This window comes from Dioscorea cayenensis, chromosome 19 (genome assembly GCF_009730915.1).
Source record: "Dioscorea cayenensis subsp. rotundata cultivar TDr96_F1 chromosome 19, TDr96_F1_v2_PseudoChromosome.rev07_lg8_w22 25.fasta, whole genome shotgun sequence".
In the NCBI taxonomy this organism is placed as follows: Eukaryota; Viridiplantae; Streptophyta; class Magnoliopsida; order Dioscoreales; family Dioscoreaceae; genus Dioscorea; species Dioscorea cayenensis.
Window position 1 is genome coordinate 27563993 of NC_052489.1, and position 16179 is coordinate 27580171.

A 16179-nucleotide genomic window follows, 5' to 3' on the forward strand; every position below is an offset into this window, starting at 1 on the left:
ATTGTGACGCTCACTCGCTCTTTATTTAGCTGGTCATTCTTAGATCTATTCACTTCCCAAATAACTTCAAAATACATTTAATTATAGCATTTGATTTTTATAATTTCTGGAGTTACAACAATGTATGATAATAACATGTAAATAATTTTAACAATCATCAAAGAAGAGGACAATCACTAAGAATAAGTAGAGTATTTATTTTCTTAATTTATTTTTATACCATTTATATGTTCTCATAAATCAATTATTTTAATTAGAATATTACATTTTAAAATGATCGAACATTTTAAATTAAAAACTAAATTAAAAAAAAAAAAATAAAATCGTTCCCTCCTTCTCTTGAACAAGAATGCAACGTTCAAAAACAGACCGAGTTTTGAGAGTGACCCCCATCCTTCTCTCTCTCTCTCGATCTCGATCTCGACATCCAATCCCTTTTGTCGTCATCCCCCTTTTCCTCTTCCTTCTCGATGCTCCAAGCTCGTTAATGGCTTCCTCCCTCGAAGATCTCCTCGTCCAAGAAGGTTTCCACCGTCCCAAGCCTCGCAGGTCCAAGTCCAAGCTCTCTGATGCCTCTCACCCTCCTCCCGCTCCGGCCACCATTTGCAATAATCGAAGGAGCGTCGAACTTTACGAGAAGAAGGACTTGCCGAGCTTCTCCTCCATGAACTCCGGCCACGACCGTGAACAGCCGCTCATCGATGAGGTTGCCGTCCGCGCTGTGGTCTCGATCCTATCCAGCTATGCCGGAAGGTTCTCGAAAGATGGAGAGTTCCGCGAGAGGGTGCGGGAACGGTGCATGGTTTGCCTGGCGGTGAGCAAGGGCGCCGCGCACGCCGTGCTCACCAACCTTGAGCTTGGTATGGACAACATCGAGCGGCTGGCTGGGGACCCTCCCGGCTCCAAGGAATCCAAGATCAGATCCTTGCGCAACTCGATCCGGCTTCTGAGCATTGTGGCGTCTCTGAACTCTCCTAGGTCGAAGAGAAATGGGTTCACTTGCGGTGTTCCCAATTCCCACCTCTCGGCCATCGCGCAGCTCTACCTCGCGTTTGTCTACCGGATTGAGAGGAATGACCGGCTCTCTTCAAGGCATCTCCTCCAGATGTTCTGCGACGCACCCTTCTTAGCTAGAAGGAATCTATTGCCAAACCTTTGGGAGCACTTCTTTCTTCCCCATTTATTGCATCTTAAGGTATGGTATGCAAAGGAAGAGGACGTTGTCTCTGGGTGGGATGCAGAGGAGAAGGATCATCGATTGAAGATGCTGAGCAGGGTGTACAATGATTCCTTGGATGCTGGCACTGTGAAGTTCGCATTGTATTACAAGGAATGGCTCAATGTTGGTGGTGAAGCTCCTCCACTTCCATCTGTGCCTTTGCCTTCAAGACCTGAGAGTATAGAGCCGGTGGTGATGACTTCCATAGTGGCAATCTCCAGCTCTAAAAATGCAGGCTTGTGCGTGAGATGTGTTTTTCTTGTTTTGCTGCATATTTGTGGTTTTTTTCTAATCCTGTTATGATCTGATTTCCTTGCTCTTTTTTTTTAACCTTCCCTTCTTACTTTTGCATAATTGTGGGCCTGTGAGATGTGTTCTTCTTGTTTTGCTGCATATTTGTGGTTTGTTTTGTCCTTGTTATGCTTTTATTTCCTTGTTTGTTTACTTTGCCTTCTTACTTGGCATACGTATTGATTTGTAAGATGTGTTCTTGTTTTGCTGCATATTTGTGGTATGTTTTATCCTTGGTACGCTTTTATTTCCTTGTTTGTTTACTTTGGCTTCTTGCTTTGCATAGGTATCAAGCTGTGTTTGGCTCTTCATTGGAAAGAGATGGTGTTGGTGATCAAATTACGATCAAATTACACAAAGAGAAAGAAGAGGTCTTGAATGAAAAAAATAGTGAGCCTGAAGATAGTGTTCACGTGAGACCTTATCTCTCTTCTCCCTTTGTTTCTTATTTCTGTTCATGTGATCTTGAATTAGGTAGACTTGATTTGGTTAATTCTGGCTGCTAATCTTTTTTCCTTGTTTTCTATTAAAAAAAAAAAAAAATCTTTTCCGTTGTTTCCTAAAGTAGTAAACCAAGTAAATAATTTTCTTGGCATAAGTCGTTGTATATTTAACTTTCAATTGTTCTTGTTCCTCAGAAAATGCATTTTTACTAATGTTATCAAAATCTGGAGGATAGATTGTTGTGTTGAAGTGTTGGAAGCTTAGTATTGTTTGGAGCTTTAGCTGGTTTTATCTTCAGAGCTGATTATGCCCTTTCATTTTTATCTTGCTTTTTGCGTAGATATTTGTCTTTGATAAGCTAGCAAGTTTAGGGAGTCCTGAAGTTTTGGTTTCTTTGTTGAATAGACAGATTGACAAAGAGCTTCCTCAGAGGCCTTCTAATAATACTGTAGAACAACAGCCACCTGTTGAAGTAAAGCCAGAACCTCGCAGATCGCATTCATTCCAGTTATATTCATGTATGAATCATTCTAACAAATTCTTGGTCCATGAAACTGAAATTGCCAAGAATAAACCTGCCAGATCAAAGAGAACCACTCCTCCCAAGTCAAAGCAAACCGCTCCTCTGCCTGACCTTGATCAAGCCATTGCCTTGCTTTCCAACTCCAATAGCCTAAGCTACTGTAAAGTTGCAATCCGTTGTGTTGCCAAAGCCTGGTTAGACTCGCATGGCGACTCTCATGTGAAGAAAGCACTCTCAACTTCCTCAGTAATCCAGGGAATATTAGATTTACTGTTTACCTGTAAAGACAATGAGGTATTAGAGTTAGCAATGTCCATTTTAGCAGAATTGGTTGTGATGAATGAAGTGAACAGACAGGTGGTGCTCAATGCAGATCCACAGCTTGAGATTTTCTTGAGACTCTTGAGAAGTGACACACTATGTTTGAAAGGAGCAGTACTGCTATATATGCTGAAACCGAAGGCAAAGCAGATGCTATCTCCAGGTTGGATGCCTACTGTATTGCGTGTTCTAGAATGCGGTGATCAGCCACAGACCTTGTTTAGTGTGCAATCCACTCCGAAACTAGCTGCATTTTACTTCCTGGACCAGCTTCTTATGGGGTTTGATGTGGATCGAAATGTAGAGAATGGGAAGCAATTGGTTGCACTTGGTGGTCTGGACATGTTGATCAGAAGTCTTGAGATTGGTGAGGACCATGAGAGAAGGATTTCTGCTTCACTTCTGGCTAAATGTGTCCAAGCAGAAGGGAGCTGTAGGGACTACTTGGCTGCTAACATAAAAAAAGCTTCAATTATTGAGCTCCTACAAGGGAATCAATTGAAATCTGACGGCGTTGCCCTTTCTTTGTTGGCAGAATTAATCTGTCTCAGCAGGTATATCCCAAGTAGTATTTTCGTAGCTTTTGGTTTATATTGTTATCTTGCCAGCTTCGTAGCAGATAAGAATCATCTTTTAGTAGCTATGATATATTTTTAAAAAATCGGAATTCTTTCTAGCAAGATATCAATACCCAATTATTTTCAAGGCTTCAATTAATTTCGGTATGGCCTTGCATCAAGCAGAAGAACACAGATCACTAAATTTCTGGATGAACTAAAGAAGGAGGGGTTTTTGAATACAATGCACATTCTTCTGGTATACCTACAACAAGCTCCAACAGAACAACGGCCTCTAGCTGCAGCCATTCTATTACAGCTTGATCTTCTGGTACCATTACCCCTCACCATCCTTTTAATTGGTTTTGTAAGTAAACTGCATTATTGCTTTGGATTTTTGTATATTTTAGTTATATTGCAGGGGGATCCTTTGCAGTACAGTGTGTATAGAGAAGAAGCAATAGATGCAATTGTAGCAGTGATGGAACGCAATTCGCATAACAAGAAAGTTCAGGAGCAGTGTAGCAGAGCTCTGCTGCTCCTGGCAGGTCGTTTTTCTAGCACTGGAATGGTCACAGCTGAGGCATGGTTGTTGAAGAAAGCAGGGTTGGATGACGGACCTCAAGATTCATTCACAAGTAGAGAGTTGCTTGTGACTGATTTTCAAAGGATGGTATGCTTCCATTCATCATGGTAGTCAATGTGAAAATTTGCATATCCATCTTTCTCATGAGGATACATAATGACCTTTTTCCAAATTATCACCAGGAGGAAGAGGCAAGGACAAATGAAACCTGGCTTAGAAATCTGGCAATTGTCTTGTTGACGAGTGGCCATAAGAGGCTGCTAATTGCTTTATCCAATTGCATTGGTGACTGGATTCCAAACTTAGCTCGATCATGCCTTGTTACAATTGCATGGATAAGCTGCTCAATCTCCTCATCCAAAGGTGCTCACAGGCTGATGTCTTTTGCCTGCTCAATTCTTGCACCTCGATTGCTGGAGAGCCTAAACTATGATCGTGCACTCGAAGAAAGGGTTCTTGCGTCATTATCACTTCTTCATTTTGCCAAACAAACAGGTGTGTTCCTTGACTTGCAGAGGCTTTCAGACATACTTGTTTGTCATCTTGATGATCTATTTTCAAAGCTGTTCTACTAATAACCTGATGTATAAACAATGCCAGATATCTTGACTAATTAATCCGTGTAAAAAAACAAATTTTCATTTGTTTTTCTTATTTTCTTTGATCTCTGTCAACAGATTGCCTTCTTAAGTTTACCCCATTTGGTAAAGAAACTACTGACTTGCTAAAAGACCTCTCCAGAGTAACATGGACTGCACAAGAGCTGCTTTTTGCCTGCTGCTGATCATCTGGGTAACTTCTAATCATCCACTTTGCAGTTAAATTCACTTGATAAGCAGAAAAGCTTTGAGCTGAGAGGACTTCATAATTCTTTGAACAAACAAAAGAGGATGGAGAACTGCAAATGAAATCAGATGTTCAAAGATGCTCTGTTCTTTTTGTTTAAATTTGTACAAAACAGTGGAACGGTTATTCAGTTATAAATGATTGAGGATTATGCTGAACTGTGGATCACTTCTCACCAAAATGCACAAATCTTCTGATGTTTGCAGCATAGTCACTGATGAGCTCATTGAACTGTGATGAGTGGTTTGGTCAAGATTGGGACGCAGGCGTGGCATATTTTTAGTTTATTTATTTGAATCTAGTTCATATATTCTTTTTACGAGATTTTTAGTTATTCATGTGTCAAAATATTTTATTAATAATATATAAATATTTGTTTAAAAAAATTAAAATTAATTATATGTTTTATAAGGACAAAATACTAAATCGGCAGCAAACATTGTTTTATTTTATTTTATTTTTAACATTAGAGTGTCTTAAATGCATCTCAATGGTTAGTGGAGTGTGTTTTTCTTGTTAGTTTATGTTTTATTTATTTTTTTAAACTTATGTACCTGGGTTTTATTTTAATATATGTAGTTTATCAATTTAAAAAATAAAATCAATATTATGTGGGTCAATTGATATCGGGTCTTTTATATCGAGTGTTTGTTTCGGAGAGAATTCGAGATCGAACCTCATGTTTTGGGTAAGGTGAGAGCACGTGTGTCGGTGTTGAGTCTTGTTTCCCAGAGTCTTGCTTCTCACACATGCACGTCTCTAAGTTCTGGTGTTTATCACCTTTCTCACCAAAAAATAAATAAATTGGTTTCAAATCCAGCAGAAAACATTTATCACCATAATAATTGTTTTATTTTTCCTAGCGATATTATGAAACAAAATAGATAAGAAGGATTCAATTCAATCCAGAGGTGGGGGTTAGTTGGCAGAGCGCAGGGTGTACTTTGAAACACGTTCAAAACCAACCTTAATTGGGTCCCACAACCCACAAGAACAAGCCCAACAAAATTATGAAGAGCTACTATAGCCAAACTTTACTTTCTGAACCACTTAACTGTCATTTCAGGTTTTTCCTTCCCAATGTTCCCATACTTCAAATTTTATTAAATTATTATTTTACCATATTCAAATTAAACTTCCAGGTTCATTTTATTTTATTTTATTTTATTTATTGTTTAACTTGTACAGTGTTAAGAAAGAAGCAAGGGCAGGGCAGTCTACAAAATGGTGGAACTTTTTCTCTGCAACAACTCAAAACAAGAAATGGCTACAAAAAAAGGACTTGTGCATTTACTCACCAGCTTTCAGTTTTGTTGTCAGATCCATTGGCTGTGAGGGCCCTTTTGTTTCCTAATTCTCCCAATGACCTCTGTAAGATTCTTTTCCTACTCATCTTCTCATGGATTTGTTCTGTCAGACAATTATTTTCTTCAATCAATTTGTCTTTTTTCTTTTTAAATTCATTATTTCAATCATGTTTGTATGTTTGCTTGTTGAATTTTGAGTGAAGAAGAAGAAGAAGATGATGATGATGATGATGATGATGATGATGATGATGATGATGATTTGTTGGATAGTTTTATGTATAGGGATTTCAAGTGAGGAGTTTTGGATCTGAGGGAAATATTTTATTGATGATTTTATTTTGCTTGTAGATGCATCACTGAAGCCCTTGATTCTTATGTTCTTTTGCAGGAAGATGATTGATATCCATTTCATACGAATCGAACATTATGAATTTTCATGCAATTTCACTTTTAATTGTTCTTTGTTGATCTTATGAGTTCCCTCTTTATTGGGATGTCTTGTTGATGTGGTTTTGGCTGCTGTGAATAACTGATTGTAGAACTTAGATTGTTTCGTTGTTCTTTTACATTCTAAATAATTTGTTTCTGAGAATAATTTCCCTCTTCACAGTTGCAGAAGAGAAATTATTACTGAAGATTAATTCATCAAATTGATCAACTGGATTTTCCCAATTGAAGCTTTTCGATTGGAGTTTTGTTTGTTATGGTAATGCTGTGAAAAAATAGATTCTTGGAATGAGGAAAGATGCAAGTTCAATGTCAATGGATTTTCCAAATTGCAGGCAATTGACGCATTGCAACATGAACTCAGTGGTCTGGAAACTTGTTCTTTTGGCACTCATTCTTTTTGCACTTAAAACAGTTATCCTTCATCCTTTCCCTGGCTTTTGGTGGATTCAGCAGAAAGGCATTCACTGGACGGCGGCATCCACAACCCCGGCCTTTCAGAGTTCAGTTAGGAAAGACAAGTTTTTGGAGGTTCCTCAGATTGCATGGGGATTAAACAACCAGAAAATTGCATTTGCGAGAGCTTGCCTGACAGCGAGATTATTGAACAGAACACTGCTGATGCCTAGCTTGAGTGCTTCTTTGTTTTACAAAGAGGTAGAGTTATTGGAAGCAGTAGCATTCGATAAGATCTTCCAGTTTGAGAGGTTTAATACTATGTGTAATGGGTTTATTCGGTTGGGTCGATACTCTGACCTCTTGAACCAAGCCAAGCCTTTTGAGCTTCAGAAGGGAAGTGGAAGAAAGTGGACTAAGGAGAAGGATTTACATCAACTGGAACAATGCAAGGAAGACTCAGTCGATAAATTTGAACTCATTCAAATTGTTGGTAAGAATCCCTTTCTCTGGCATGATCATTGGCCTGTTACAGACTATGCGAAGATCTTTGAATGCATGTCATTTGTTGAAGAGATTGAAGAAGAGGCTGTTAAAGTTATATCCAAGATTAGAGAGGTAGGAGCTAAGGCAAGAAGCGAAAGCTTTGCTCATGATCATACATCTGGCTCATTAATCCAATCTGTGCCATATATTGCTGTTCATATGAGAGTTGAAAAAGACTGGATGATCCATTGTAAGAAACTGGAGCAGAGACTTAATATCAATCAGATATGCAGCAATAAAACGGAGATTACTGAAAGAGTTGCCAAAATCAGTGTCTTGCAGAAACCGATTGTGGTCTACCTTGCAGTTGCTGACAGCCTTCTTGAAGACAATTCAATATTAAGCGGATGGCATCAAGGTCTGCTTCCTTTTGAGAAAAAGAAACTGGGCGTCTGGGATATCTACAAGAAGTATCCATATCTCGTTCAATCTGCTATTGACTATGAGGTATGCTTGAGAGCTGATGTTTTTATCGGTAATAGCTATTCTACATTTTCAAGTCTCATAGTGCTTGAAAGAACACTTAAGTTGATAAAGATAGGGGTCGCGAGATCGTGCGGTAGGGATGCAAGACTTCCTTCTTATGCATACAACATAGTCGGGAAAGACGGCGGCCCTCAGAGTTGGATGACAGATTTTTCAGCTTCAAACCTTCAAAGTATAAGCTATGGAACTAATAACGTTTCATGTGAGTCTAAAGTGTTGCAAAGCAAGTGGAAGTGAAGTATACAGTGGCAGAACAAAGATTAGGGTATAGAAACTTGTGAATGTTGGGAGGGTATTGTTTCATTTTTTGCTAACAGTAATAAGGTGCTCAAATTGAAGCAGCTTGTAAATGTTCTGACAGAGAAACATACTTCTACTTTACTCTGTGGGTGTTATGGTATACCGTTTCTCAAACAGTTCGCTTTGTGTAATTCTGTGTAAAAGATCATAACCAATTGCTTTGTCTACTAAAATTGATATTGCAGTGAATGATTTGGTGTATGGAATTTCATCATCTTGCTTGTTAACCAACCATTCAGAAGCAATCCTTCACAGGGTATAACATGGAGGTTTAGATGAATGTTTATGACTTATTATCATTAATAGCAATCTCTTCATGACTCAGTAGAGCATTGATGCATTAATTTCCCTAATTCCTGTTGTTTCCTTACAAGAATCACTATGATGCTTAATAAGCATGGCGAAAGGTCATAGCCCTTTTGTTTCATCAAAGCATACCAGTAAATACCATAAATTGGGAAAGCAATACTAATAAATTTTCACAAACTTCCACCATATCTAAAGCTGTTTAAAAGAAACAATGTTTCACCTTTCTATTTTTCCTCTTTCTTTTAAAATAATGTCCTGCATGGTGACATATCTCATATAATTGATGGATAACATGCAAGAACAGGTAAATTACTAACTATTGATACCACCCAGAGCTTTGTCCTGAAGCTCAGCAAAGCCCTCAGTGAATCATTTCAAGAACAGCAAAAGAGAGTAAACAACTTATTCCTGAAAAATAAATCTTCCTTGCAGTATTAAGCTGTTGTTCATTGGATGTGTTCATCATTGTAGCTGTCGCTGATCACTGAGACGAACCTCTCGAGCCAAGGTAGTTGGTAGAGATCTTTTATGGTATCCATGTATGAGTCTGAACACGGGGGAGGTGATTGGCAGGGCTGGTGGTCACTAAGGCCGAATCCTCCAGCCAGGAATCTCTGTATTAGAGCCAGTTGAGCTCTCTCTTGTTCCGAATATGCGTCCATTACTGCTGGAACCCACAGATTCGATTCATCGATAGAAGGATTTGTAGGAAACTCAATATTGTCTTCATCTGACAATGCGCATTGGCAACTTTGCAACCCCTCCCTGTATTCGGCACCGCAGGAGAAGCAGAATTCATGGCCGCATCTGCGTATATACATACAGTGGGGAAAAGAATCATTTCACAGTTCAAGTAACAAGACTAATCAACACATTTTATCTTTCCAAAACACAAAATAGTATTTGCTTCTGCAGTTTATTGTAAGAAATGGACACACGTGGATAGCGTTGTGTTGTAAGGTAAATTCCATCACAATTTTAAACTACTTATAACGATGCAATCTGATAATCTTGCCTCATACAATCAAATGACAGAATGAACACAAAATTTAGGATATATGCATTATCAATGTCATGAGAAATAAAATAATGACACTTCAAAATAAAAATTTTAAAATGGATATGGTTGTTCATACCGGCAGATCATGTGGTGGCATCCATCTGTGAGCTCGATCAATTGCCTGCATTGCTGACAGCGTCTCCAGTTATTGCTTTGTGCCAACTGACCTAAATCAGGATCATCAATCTCTCCATCCTCCGCAGCAAGGTTATAATATTCCTCACATGTTCTTGTATAATGCCATGGTGCACCGCAATTAACGCATGCAAGAGTATGGCATTGTGGGCACTCAAGGCAACCGGTAGTGGACTGACTCGATGAGCTTGCCATCAAAGATGAAATCTGGACGAGAATGCCGAACAATTAGTATCTCAGCGATTGAAATGTAACATTTTCATGTTAACTGACAGCAACTTACAGGAGATTGTGAAGTTTGTACACCATCTTCAACATACATCACTAAACAATCATAACAGAATTGGTGGGAACAGTTCAACTTTATCGTCTCCGAATGCTGCTTCGTCTCACAGCACATACCGCAGATGCCAAAAGGACCATTATACACACCAGTTGCTTCAAGAGCCATTCGGAGAGGAAGCTTTAGGTCAGAGCTAGGAACCAGTTTTAAATTGAAAGTTTCTAATTTATCAGCATGTTCAAGAATTCTCAACCCCAGAGCTACCAAAAGCGGGTCTTCGAGTATTTCAGCCTTGGCAATCTGTCAAATTTCCTTAGATACTATCAACAACATAGCACATAGCTCCTCCAAAAATGATTTCTCATTCAATAGATGGCAAAACTTCTAATTGAATAGATGATTATCCTAAACTACAATATTGGCATCAAAACTAACAACCACAATAATGCTAATGTGCAAGACATTCAAAATGATTCAAGGCAACAAGACACCTAAACAAGATATGCAAATCCTCAATCTAACAAACAGACAACCAAGTTTGCAAAATTGAAGTCAATAATAAGAGAAAGCAAATGATATTCCAAATGGATCACAAAAGATACAGACATATTAAAATTATCAAATTGGGGAAAAAAAGGATTGTTTCTTGACCTGATCATAGACTTGTTGAGAATCAGTATAGGCAAAGACTCTCTGAACACCATTGGCCAAAGCCTCCACAAGGCCATCCATCAAAGCCAAGTGCTCAGCCACAGCATGCTCCACAAAGAAATCAAGCTTTTTCTGGACCTGCAAAGCAGCACCTCCAACAGGCCTCTCCATAACCACACCAATCCCTGAAACACCAGCACCCAAACCCTCACCTTTGGAAACAGAAACCCCTTTGAAGAACATCCTCACAGAGAATTCATCAATCTCTTCAACAAACCCTTCATCCAGACACTCCTCACTGTCCTGCCACTCCTCATCCTCACCACAACAGCTCTGGAACTCCTCCTCCAACTCACAACTCTTCCCTCCTTCCATTTCCTCAGATCCCCAACCTACACTTCCCATCCAAATCCATCAAAACAAACATTATTTTCAACTCAAAAAAAATCAAAAAAATCAGGTGAGGAAACAAACCAACCTAACAAAACAAGAAAATCAAGAAAACTTCAACAAACATATCCAAATCAAGAAGCATAAAAAAAAAGCCCAAACCAATTGGAATCATTCAAGGAATGGATCAAAATACAAGGGAGAGCAGAGCTGAGCAGAGAAGAGAAGCACCACCATCCCCTTTGATGCCATTCCAAAAATGAAACTGGTGAAGAAGGGGAAATAGAGAAGAGAAAGGGCAGTTACTGGTCATGCAAGTGCTGGGAATTCTGGGAAAAAAATCATTCCTTTGAGAGCAGCAGGTGTGCTGTTGAGTGCAGCAAACACATTTTCACAACTGTGTATGAATCATACAAACCTGTATAGGTCCCACCACAGCCTCAAATGTTAAATGTATGACCCTCTTTCTTAATATTTATTATTTATATATATATATATATATATATATATATATATGGTAATAATAATAATAATAATAATAATAATATAATATCTCTTGCTTACTTTGAATCAGGCTACCAAAGTGGGACCCATCTTGGGTGGGAAGTTGTTCAAATTAAATTACTCCTTTATTTATGATTGATTGTCTATCTACTGTATAATTTTTTAAATTTTAATAAAAAAATTTTTTTGTTATGTTTAAATGTAAATTAGTAAATGTTTATGAGTCTTCATTGAATAATAGTGGTTGAGATTTATTTGGTATCTGGTTGCCCCATGCACTGACACAGACACACAGCAGAGAGTCTGACTGATTTCATTTTAACTTTTTTGTGTTTAATGAAGGTTAGATATAGCCTATAGGGATAATCACACTAATGTTTCTTTTAAAAGGTATGATGTTTTTTTATATATTTTTTAAAAAATCTTAAATAAATAATACTATATATATATGTCTCAAAATTCCACATGAGGATGTGTATATTTAAAACAAAATTCACAAGATCAACACATCCGAGTTAATGAAGAAGCTAATAACACTTTAAAAGGGGAAAAAAAAGAAAGAAAGAAAAGAAGGCAGATTCCCAAGATAAGAGAGCATAAAGTGAACAATAAATGTATGATTTGATGCCATTTCTTCATGGACTCATTACTCACACCACGTGTACTTTTATGATGAGGTTTCAGGCAAGGGCAAGGAAGGTGCTTTCCCATTGTCCTCTGTCATTAGTTTTCCTTAATGGATTCCATATCACCCACTTACTATTCTCCTACTGTTTTGCCATTGATACACAGTACATGCTATAAAGAAGCACATCACATGTTATCATTGTACTAGATTATTTTTTTAATATATCTATCTATTTCATATATCTAGATATGTGTTTCTCTTTTCTTATTTAGTATTTTGTATTTGCATGGCTAAAGCTAAATATAAAATAATAACATGGGCATTGGTTTTATGCAGTCATATGATTGAAGCACATGGAAAGGTTGCATCTTTTCAAGCACTTGGAAAAATGGGAACAAGATGAAGAGGTGGTGCCTGGTGGTGGTGGTGGTGGTGGTGGAGATTGAGATTGAGATGTTTCTAAAACTACTCTGGATTCCAGAAACTTTGCCACACTGACACAATATTTAAAAATAACAAATGCTTCAATACTGTTCATCAAGGTGGTGGTGCCTTTGACCATTTATTCATTCATTGATTCTTTGGTGCACTATTATATATATATATATATATATATATATATTTCTGCTGTTCTTCATTCTCTTTGTATTTGAAAGCCACAACAGCTTTTCAAACTTCAACAGCTTTTTTTGGTTGCTTGATTTTGGTTATGCTTTGAGTTAAGAGGAAAAATTAAGTAATTGTAGATTAGAGATGTTGAGATGGGCCTGATCTTATTGTTGGGCTGGATCTATGAAATCATAAGTTATATAATCTTGAGGATAATATATATCAACAAACAAGAATCCATATTCAAGTGGAGTTTTGTGTCACCCTAGAAGATGATGGCAGGCAATATGCAACCTAAAACTCTATATTTAGCGTTTTAATACTTAAAAATACAGCTTCTACAATACAAAACTTCTCCAACCACCAATTCTATTTTTAACTCTAAAATAAGATATTCTAAGAATATTTTTCTCACTTGATAATTTATATATTCATATTATTAATAAATTTAATCATTTTAATTTTTTTCACTTTAACCATTAAAATTAAATATTATACTATTTAAAATATAGTTTTAATTATTTCTTATTAATTAAAAAATATAAACTTAAATCATAAGTTATTAATTTAATTAAAACATAAAATTATAAATATAACTTTTATAAAAATAAAAATAGAAAAAAAACAAAATTAAAAAAAATAGAAATCAAAACAAAAATCAAAACAGAAAATTACTGCTACAATGCATGCAATATCCTATACTGTCACTGTAGTAGAAATTGGATTTGGCGTAAGGTTTTGTGCTAGGTTAGATCTCCCCTGCGCCAGAGTTTTTTCTTCAAAACTGATGCTAAATTAGAGACCTTATCTACTTTCAGAGAAAACATTACTTTTATCTTAGTTGTTTTGTATTTTCGCTTATACTATGTATTGTTTTGGCAATTCTCGTATTAATTTTTTGACGTAAATAGTTTATCTATATTTAAAAAAAAAAAATCCATATTCAACTTTCATGTTTGAAAAATTATGATTATAACTTTAATTTTATCCTACATGGGAGTCTTTGTAACTTGGCTTGTTTTCCCTCCATTTTTGACCAATGAGTTTCTTAATATGAGGTATTGGGGGCTTATATAGAAGTAAATTTCTCTCAGTTGTTTTTTATATACAAAAATTTAAATTCAAAATTTCTTACTTAAGTGACCAAATTTTTATCACCGTAAATCAACCCCATTAGTCTCTGTAACTTGCTTTAGTGGATACTAATCTTTCATTTTGAAATATTTATTTATTTATTTACTTATTTATATATTACGCATGGATCATATATATATACACACACACATATTAATGAATATTTGATGGTGCTAAATGATAGCACTTTGTGAACAAGTTAGGGACGTTTGCCCACTAGTTCAGTTCCAATCTCACTTTTATCTCTGAGTGCTTGTGATGCTCCCATGTCTTCAATCATAAAAACTCAGAACCACTCTTTTGGACAAACACCACTGAGTCATTGCAAGTTCTCAAACCATCATTTGAACAGCAACCAACTAATTAAAGATGTAAATCTCAGCATCTTTTAATGCTGTGAATGTGGAGCATTTCATATCTTGACTTGATGCCTCATGCTTTCCTTTCAGCAGACCACAGCTGTCAAAACATCATATTACATTAACCTATACCATTCCAAATGTTTCACTGCTTCCATTTTAAGAAAATCAATGAACTATTAAAAGCTTAAAAACAAAAAATTATTAATGAGACATGCTGACATTTAATTTATCCATGCTACACAGAAGAATGGTTACCATTAATGTATCCATCCAACTGTTTGTGTTATAAGATAAGGTCTTGTGTGCTTACAGTAACATGTCTTGTTGGGTAGTACTGATGATCAATCTTGCTAGCTAATTTTGATTTATCACAATCCTTTGATCTACATAGTAATTAATTTATTTATTATTGCCACCATATATTACAGTGATTCATTGAATTTGGACTTTATAAATCAATTCTACTGACAGATTAAATGTTTCTGAGAAGAACTTTCTACCTGCCATATTTGAAAGCAAATTAAATTGAAGTTTTAGCAGACTCATTTTGACCTTTAGTCTACCATTCAATTCATCAATTTTTTCTCAGTGCAAATGCAAACTAGACTCATAGGCCATATAAAAGTCTACTCCTCCTTTATTTATAATTTCAACATTAATTAGATCTTCTCCACTGATATGAGTATAAAAAAACAGAAAACCACAAAAAAGAACTTTGGATGAATCTGAGAATGAAGTCCAAATTGGCCTGATATTTCTTCTGATCTCTTTTGTGGTCCAGTGAACCTGCCATATTAAGTTCTAGACTAATCTTTAGGCTTCTTAATTAATGGTCAGATAATAATGATAATCCAACACAAAGAAAAGGTACCATTAATTATCAGGAGACCAATCACTTAAATTTAGTGTTTTGTGGGTGGTTGAGTCCCATTTCTGATTGAGCCAAAGCACCAAGAAAAATTCAACAGTAATAGTTCAAGTAAAGAGAACAGAGAGAGAAGAATGCATGGAGGGGCCATGAAATGTGATCATTTGGCAATTGAAATAGGAAAAAGGAGGGGTCATCATCCATGGATTTCAACATCTATGTAATGTGGGTCCAATAAATAGCTAGGTAGGACAATGGGCATGGATTCCAAGCAAAGCTTTTTGAAGGGCATTAAAAAGAAGATGGCATGGCTCAAGGAAGGCATATCTCCAACACAAAGGAATAATGATGAGTGTGGGAGACCAAAGCTTGGTGTGTGTACTGTTAATGGAGGTTGTCTCACAACTAACTTTCAAATAAGGAGGGAAAGTTAGAAAGGAAGCTTAGTATTTAATAAGGATGGCATCAATAGTGATGTTAGATGGGCTCCATCTCTAACCAATATATAACTTTAAACCAATAAATAGACAGATCTATATTGTGTGTGTGTGTGTGTTTTTCATATACTATATTAGTACATATAGATTACTTATATATATTAATTTTTTTTAAAAAAAATAGATAAATAAAATATATTTAAAAATAAAGTAAATTGCAAGGATATCAAATTTTTCGAGGATTGGAACCATATCTTGTCCGTGTTTTCTTTAAATAAATAAATAAGATTACTAGGATAACAACCGTTATTTGTGCTAAGCTTAGATATTCATATTCATTTTGTACTACAGTATATTAAAAAGAATAAAAATAAAAGAGATTGAAAATAATACATAATATTTCTTAATTAAGGTTAATTAAGTAATAAGAAATTATTTCTTAATATAAGCATTAAAATCTTTGATGATGGGGTGAGTGAGTGAGTGAGTGAGACTTTGCTTTGAACACATGATAGGAACCTAAAAGCATTAATGTTCTTT

At 36.2% G+C, this 16179-nt stretch overlaps 3 protein-coding genes across 10 annotated transcripts; 2 read left to right on the forward strand and 1 right to left on the reverse strand.

Annotated features, from left to right (window-relative positions):
* Positions 1 to 268: 268 nt before the first annotated feature.
* On the forward strand, positions 269 to 4945 carry LOC120250166 (putative E3 ubiquitin-protein ligase LIN-2). 2 transcript variants are annotated; one of them, XM_039258952.1, is made up of 7 exons: positions 269 to 1458; positions 1797 to 1923; positions 2364 to 3352; positions 3542 to 3686; positions 3792 to 4028; positions 4124 to 4436; positions 4619 to 4945. In XM_039258952.1, the coding sequence occupies exons 1-7, from the start codon at positions 350 to 352 to the stop codon at positions 4723 to 4725; spliced, it is 3027 nt and encodes a 1008-aa protein (XP_039114886.1). In that variant the 5' UTR covers positions 269 to 349; the 3' UTR covers positions 4726 to 4945. The 2 variants fall into 2 exon arrangements, with proteins under 2 accessions (XP_039114886.1, XP_039114885.1); XM_039258951.1 differs by having other exon boundaries at positions 271 to 1458; positions 3777 to 4028.
* A 990-nt stretch (positions 4946 to 5935) lies between these two features.
* On the forward strand, positions 5936 to 8348 carry LOC120250597 (O-fucosyltransferase 23-like). Of its 3 annotated transcripts, XM_039259421.1 has the most exons (3): positions 5936 to 6158; positions 6705 to 6800; positions 6877 to 8348. In XM_039259421.1, exon 3 carries the CDS (start codon positions 6896 to 6898, stop codon positions 8204 to 8206), a length of 1311 nt encoding a protein of 436 aa, XP_039115355.1. In that variant the 5' UTR covers positions 5936 to 6158; positions 6705 to 6800; positions 6877 to 6895; the 3' UTR covers positions 8207 to 8348. The 3 variants fall into 3 exon arrangements, with proteins under 3 accessions (XP_039115355.1, XP_039115354.1, XP_039115356.1); XM_039259420.1 differs by having other exon boundaries at positions 6705 to 8348; XM_039259422.1 differs by lacking the exon at positions 6705 to 6800.
* A 390-nt stretch (positions 8349 to 8738) lies between these two features.
* LOC120250060 (E3 ubiquitin-protein ligase arih1) lies at positions 8739 to 11537 on the reverse strand. 5 transcript variants are annotated; one of them, XM_039258816.1, is made up of 5 exons: positions 11404 to 11537; positions 10708 to 11099; positions 10057 to 10356; positions 9715 to 9980; positions 8739 to 9385 (listed from the first exon to the last, which is right to left on the reverse strand). In XM_039258816.1, the coding sequence occupies exons 1-5, from the start codon at positions 11408 to 11410 to the stop codon at positions 9025 to 9027; spliced, it is 1326 nt and encodes a 441-aa protein (XP_039114750.1). In that variant the 5' UTR covers positions 11411 to 11537; the 3' UTR covers positions 8739 to 9024. The 5 variants fall into 5 exon arrangements, with proteins under 5 accessions (XP_039114750.1, XP_039114748.1, XP_039114749.1 ...); XM_039258814.1 differs by having other exon boundaries at positions 10708 to 11104; positions 11294 to 11479; XM_039258815.1 differs by having other exon boundaries at positions 11260 to 11476.
* Between the last annotated feature and the right edge of the window lie 4642 nt (positions 11538 to 16179).

What these genes read in the sequence shown, in the direction of transcription:
- LOC120250597 (XM_039259420.1), top strand. Translation starts at nt 6,830, where the DNA reads ATGAGGAAAGATGCAAGTTCAATGTCAATGGATTTTCCAAATTGCAGG.
- LOC120250060 (XM_039258814.1), bottom strand. Translation starts at nt 11,349, where the DNA reads ATGGCATCAAAGGGGATGGTGGTGCTTCTCTTCTCTGCTCAGCTCTGC. An exon ending in GCTCAGCTCTGCTCTCCCTT is followed by an intron (nt 11,105 to 11,293) that starts GTATTTTGATCC and finishes TTGGATGGGAAG; the next exon opens with TGTAGGTTGGGGATCTGAGG. An exon ending in TGCCACCACATGATCTGCCG is followed by an intron (nt 9,386 to 9,714) that starts GTATGAACAACC and finishes GTATATACGCAG; the next exon opens with ATGCGGCCATGAATTCTGCT.
- LOC120250166 (XM_039258951.1), top strand. Translation starts at nt 350, where the DNA reads ATGCAACGTTCAAAAACAGACCGAGTTTTGAGAGTGACCCCCATCCTT. An exon ending in TGACTGATTTTCAAAGGATG is followed by an intron (nt 4,029 to 4,123) that starts GTATGCTTCCAT and finishes AATTATCACCAG; the next exon opens with GAGGAAGAGGCAAGGACAAA. An exon ending in TCATTTTGCCAAACAAACAG is followed by an intron (nt 4,437 to 4,618) that starts GTGTGTTCCTTG and finishes CTCTGTCAACAG; the next exon opens with ATTGCCTTCTTAAGTTTACC.